The sequence below is a fragment of the Chrysochloris asiatica genome, unplaced genomic scaffold (assembly GCF_000296735.1).
Source record: "Chrysochloris asiatica unplaced genomic scaffold, ChrAsi1.0 scaffold00075, whole genome shotgun sequence".
NCBI lineage: Eukaryota > Metazoa > Chordata > Mammalia > Afrosoricida > Chrysochloridae > Chrysochloris > Chrysochloris asiatica.
The window spans coordinates 13,974,784-13,980,867 of NW_006408593.1; the positions used below are offsets into that span (position 1 = coordinate 13,974,784).

The following is a 6,084-nucleotide window of genomic DNA, read 5'->3' on the forward strand; positions in this document are numbered from 1 at the left end:
GATATACGATAGAATGAATGTAAAACTAATGTTCTCCCATGTAAACTATTACATTATTCACAATAAAACACTTAAGAAAAAAAAAAAGCCAGGTCCTGCCCTCCAGAGTGAGGCCTGGATCGAAAGGGTGTTCAAAACCACCATAGGTAACTCTGACACATGGTCCGTGGTGTAGTAAGAACCTGCATTTTGAAGTAAAATCTATTTTTAATTGTTCTTCTGCCTATTTGCTACTAGAATGGGGGAAATACAGTGCTGTTCCGTGGGTGTATTTTTTTTTTGTTGTTGTTATTATTAAAGTGTACCATTTGCTTCTGATAAAAAAAAAAATAAATAAATAAAGACCCAAGCCATAGTACTTTCAACTGCCTCATATGCATGTGAAAGCTGGACAATGAACAAGGAAGACACTCAATAAAGAACTGATGCATTTGAATTACGGTATTGGAGGAGAATATTAAAAGTATCATAGACTGCCAGAACAAATAAATCTATTTTAGAAGAGGTATAACCAGAATGCATCTTAAAAGCCAAGATGGCCAGACTTCGTCTCTACTACTTCAGACATATTACCAGGAGGGACCAGCTACTATAGTAAAACGAGTGGTGTATATGAAAACTTAATGACACAGGGAAATGCTGATAATGTCTGCAAAGTGAGACCATTTTAAAAGACACGTTACAAAACAACACTACACAGGTATATGCTAATGTGGTGAATGAAGTAGTACTATTTTCTGAGAGACTAAGGGTATACAGCAAAATACAAACAGTGGTGATCAATGGTGGAAGAGTATAGATGATTTTACTTTCTTTTGTTACACATATTTTATAAAAGCTCTATAATGAGTACCTAATATTTCTCTGTTTTGAAAAACAAACCATGTTAAAAAAAATTTTTGAAGAAAGATGAAATAGAGCTTAGTAAGGGTTAGATAGGAGCTCTGGTAGTGTAGTGGTAACCAATAGGGCTGCGAACCGCAAGGTCAGCAGTTTGAAACTACCAGCTGCTCCATGGGAGAAAGATGAGGGTTTCTGCTCCTGTAAAGATTTACAGCCTTGGAAACCCTGTTCAGAATTGTTGCTATGGGTCGGAACCGACTCGACGGCACTTAACAACAAGGGTTAGATATCCTTTCAAAGGTAAAGGTTCCTACTTCTCAGTGATCCTAAACAATTTTCTTAAATGTTTTACCTTCTCTGCATTTGAAATTCTACCATTGGTTATGTGCTGTACAGGGTTTCAAGGCTGTAAATCTTTATGGGAACATAAAGCCTCATCTTTCTCCTGCGGAACAGCTGGTAGTTTCGAACTGCTGACCTTGAGGTCAGCAGCCTGACTTGTACACAATATGCAGTCTACCATTAACAACGTATTTAAAAAGTTCAAATACCTCTGAGCCCCAAAGGTTTTCCAGTTACTTATACATTAACATGAATTGGTTTAATCAAATCACTTCCTTGCTAGGCTTAGGTAAGACTACCAACTCAGAGACAAACAGGATGTCTGACCATGGGCACAAAGGCAGTATTTGAGCATGGAACAATCAGTAGTGTGGGGATAAGGACTGTATGATGAAAGGAAGAGTCTGGCGGAATGAGTGGGAAAGGAAGCATGTAAATACAGCTGGGAAAACCCCAAGGTATGCCTTCTCAGAACTGTGCTCAAGGTAAGCCCTGTGCTGAAAATGACACACACTTGAAGCAGTACTTTTAATACTTAATTCTGGGAAGCAGTCTGAGAAATATCACTCCACTTGCAAAGATAAACAGTAAAACAATCTGCTTCATGTATGTTCTTAATCTGCACTTTTAGTTTCCTCATTTGTAGAACAGAACTACGGGCCAAGCATGGGGGACAGAGGAGTGGCAAAGCCATTTTACAATGTGCTGTGGTGCAGTGAATTATTAGGTAGGGCTCTTCTAGCCACGGTCTTCGTAACTGCCAGCAAGTGACTGGGTGGGAGCATGCAGATGGGGGCATGGAACTCCCACGTGGGAATTAGTCAGTTTTGCCATCTCACTGGGTATAAAATGAGTCATCTCAGAACCATTAAGAAAGAAGAACCAGAACTGAGGTGCATCCTTTGAATCCCAAGATCCTTGCGTGCCAAATCGCCCTGATCCTAGAGAGCAGAGAAGCAGTAGCAGCAGCACCAAGTACATGACAGGGAGCGGTGGGCTTCTGAGTCCACAGGGAAGGGTGCTTGTTTGTGTATGGGTTGCCTCCAGGCACTTCATGGGGGGAGGAGAGAGCTAAAGCTGCTGGTGTCTTTAGTTGAGGCTTATGACAAGTGGAGTTTGAGCATTTATGGCAGTGCTAAAAGAACTTTGTAACATTTCCTGAGCAGGGCAGAGGTCAATGGGCTTAAGACAGAGAGAGGCATGTTTGCAGGCATGGCTATAAAGAGGCACTTGTGACCGAAGAACTATAGCTTGAACATTTCTGATTCTGAATTGTAACCTAATCGGCCCTAATTGACCCCATACCCATAATCATGAGTATGGTCTGTGAGCTGTGTGTGACCACTGAAATGGCTCATCCAACACAGGAGGAAGTAGAAGGCGACAAGAGGAACGGCTGATACCAGAATTGGTAAACAAGGCTGGAGGGCCGCAAGAAGTCTGACTTTGGTCTCATAGGAATCAGCGTTAGGCTGACGTTGAGCTTGATTCTCCCTGTCCCTTGTGAAGCCACAGGAGGCCAGATGCTGCCTCCCAAGACATGTATGCATGCACCTTTAGGTTTATACCAGGTTTTAGGTTCTATGGTTTTCCTGAAGTAGTACTTACTGTATCTCCTAGCCTCATTAATAGCTGCTGTAACACCAAAAGATCTCGGCAGATCAGGAAACGAGTACTGGCAATTTTACACACACCTCTGCACACAATATGCGCTGCGGTGCCACTACCATAGAGCTGGGAAAGATTCAGGCGCACATTCAACGGTTGAGCTGTAGTTAGAAACAATAATAAAAAACAGTTAAATGCATCACTGTTGACTCTAAATCAAAGAGGCCCATTTGCTATTTTGTCATTTACCTGGATTGAATCCCTTTTCCATCTCTACTTCCGTCTCATAATCCATTTCCCGTATAAGAAGTCCAATGGCATGGACTGGATTCTTAATCTCCTGCAGTTTACTACAAATATCTTCCATCACATTTTCTCTATAAGAACAATCAGAAAACTCCTATTATAACCAAGAATACATAAGACAGGCTCTATGTATCCTATAAACTAAGTGCTTAGTGAAATAGGACTATCAGCTACATAATGAAAGTGCTATATTGTTAAAAGCTGAGATTAAAAGCTATGGATACTTTTACTGCTCATAGTAAACTTACCAAATTTTCAGAAACGAAAGACAAAATGAATGTAAGAAAAACACTTTTACTACTTTTCAAGATGTACAGTCAGTTAGTTGTTAGTAAGTAGTGTTTCACGAGTCTATTCCCTGACTTGAGGCAAGTGCTAGACTTTCTGTTTAAAAGCTGCAACATTTACTTAGAATCCTAGCAACACACTTGAACTTCAAGTCCCTGCTTGCCACATAACATAACTGAATACACATGAACCGCCTGAGTCTGTCCCTGGAAATTGCTGAGTTTCTGTTACGAAATGCACTTTACCCTAAATTCTCCTTACACATCAATAGTGACCAAATCTTCCAGAATCTGTTCTGCAGCCTTTTCTGGAGACTGTAGGTTGTAACAACTCATCTCCATCATAACTGACATATCCATAGTTATTGACTCGCTGATCAGCCGCAGGCACTTGATAAGACATATGACATCCCGAGCCACATCCACATCTGAGGAAGAGAAAGTTCACATTCAGGTCACCAGTCAATGAAGATCGACTGTGGACCACTTCATTAGAATAAAAGATCATTAAGTCCGAGATGCTTAGGACTGTAACTTTTCTTTAAAATATCTACCATATAGTAAACTGATCACAAAGATTGGAGTGACTATCAATGTATGTATGTTTGCTTCTTAAAGCAACAATTTGTGTTTTTGGTTAGAATTTTGCAAATCAAATTAGATTCCCATTTAAAAACAACTACACAAATTGTTACCACTCATCTGTCAGTTTGTCGTGTAGTGGTGGCTATATGTTGCTGTGATTCTGGAAGTTACACCATGTGTACTTTAAATCAGCCGGGTCACCACGGTGGACAGGTTTCAGCTGAGCTTTCAGATTAAGACAGACAGGAAGAAGAGGTGGACTACTTCTGAATGTTTAGTCACTGAAAATCTTCATGAATAATGGTGAAAAACTGTTAGATAGCTCCAGAATATTGATACATTACGAATTATACCAGAATATTATCAGATATAGTGCTGGAAGATGAGCCCTTCAGGTTGGAAGGCACTCAAATGCGACTGGTGAAGAGCTGCCCGCTCAAAGTAGAGTTGACCGTGATGATGCGAATGGAATAAAGCTTTCAGGACCTTCATTTGTTGATTGGGCACAACTCAAAATGAGAGGAAACAGCTGCAAACATACATTAATAATCAGAATATAGAATAAAGCACGAATTTAAGAAAATCAGAAATTGTCAAAAAATGAAACAGAATGTGTAAAGATCCCTATGCTAAGCATTAGTGAGCTGAAATGGATTGGTCTTGGCCTTTTAGAATCTGACAATCACATGTTTTACTATGCTAGGAATGACAAATTCAAGAGGAATGGTGCTGTATTTATCATAAAAAAGAACATTTCAACATCTATCTTGAAGCATAATGCTGTCTATGATAGGAAAATATCCATATGCCTATTAGGAAGACAATTAATATCACTGTTATTCAAATTTACACACTAACCAATAAAGCCAGTGATTATGAAACAGAAGAATTTTACCAACTTCTTCAATCTGAAACTGATCAAACATGCAATCAAGATGTACTGATATTTACTGGTACTAGAATGCAAAGGTTGGAAACAAAGATGATCAGTAGCTGGAAAATATAGCCTTGGTGATAGAAACGAATCTGGAGATCACGTGATAGAATTTTTCAAGGTCAATGACTAATTCGGGCTGAAGCTGAAGAAAATGAAAACAAGTCTATGAGAGTCAAAATATCCCACCTGAATTCAGACATCATCTCAAGAAGAAATTTAATGCGTTAGACACTAAAGACCGAAGACCAGAAGAGCTGTAGGATGACATTAAGAACATCATACAGGAAGACAGTAAAAGGTCATTAAGAACACAAGAAAGAGAAGATCAAAATGGATGTCAGAAGATACTGAAATTTGCTCTCCAGCATAGAGAAGCTAAATCAAACAGAAGATGTTTAACCATTTCAAGAGATAACATATGATCAAAAGCCAATGGTACTGAAGGAAGAAGTCCAAGGTGTACACTGAAGGCACTGGTAAAGAATAAGACTCTGGGAATCGATGGAATACAAATGGAAATCTTGCAGCAAACTGATGCATCACAGGAGGCACTCACTTATCTATGCCAAGAAATCTGGCATATAGCAACCTGGCCAATACGGCAACCTAATTGGAAGAGATCCAGATTTGTGCCCATTCCAAAGAGAGGTGACCTAATGGAATGTGGAAACCATCAGACAATATCATGAATATCACATGCAAGTAAAATCTTGCTAAAGACAATTTAAAACTGGCTGCAGTTGTATATTGACAGAGAAATGTCAGAGGTTCAAGCTGGATTTAGACTACGACATGGAACAAAGGATATCACTGCTGACAACAGATGGATCTTGTCTGAAAGCAGAGAATACCAGAAAGATGTTTACCTGTGTTTTATTGACTATGCAACAGCTTTCGACTGTGTGTATCATGACAAGCTATGGATAACATGTGCTCATGAGAAATCTATGTATGCCAAAAAGCAGTTGTTTGACAGGAACCAGACAAGGATGCCCTTTGTCACCACTCCTATTCAATATTGTGCTGGAAGTCTTAGCAAGAGCTATACGGCAAGACAGGGACATTAAAGGCATCCAAACTGGCAAAGAGGAAGTAAAACTCTCCCTATTTGCAGATGATATGATCCTATATGTAGAAAACCCCAAAGACTCAGTAAAAAAGCTACTAGACCTCATT

At 39.5% G+C, this 6,084-nt stretch overlaps 1 protein-coding gene across 1 annotated transcript in view; it reads right to left on the reverse strand.

Moving 5' to 3' along the window:
• The window catches only part of NUP160 (nucleoporin 160kDa), a 76,077-nt gene that overhangs the window by 47,005 nt on the left and 22,988 nt on the right, over positions 1–6,084 (reverse strand). The window contains exons 15-17 of the mRNA XM_006865107.1: positions 3,649–3,814; positions 3,043–3,170; positions 2,794–2,954 (exon numbers count right to left, since the gene is read on the reverse strand). Of these exons, the coding sequence (XP_006865169.1) occupies positions 2,794–2,954; positions 3,043–3,170; positions 3,649–3,814 (455 nt within the window). The remainder of the gene's footprint in view (positions 1–2,793; positions 2,955–3,042; positions 3,171–3,648; positions 3,815–6,084) is intronic.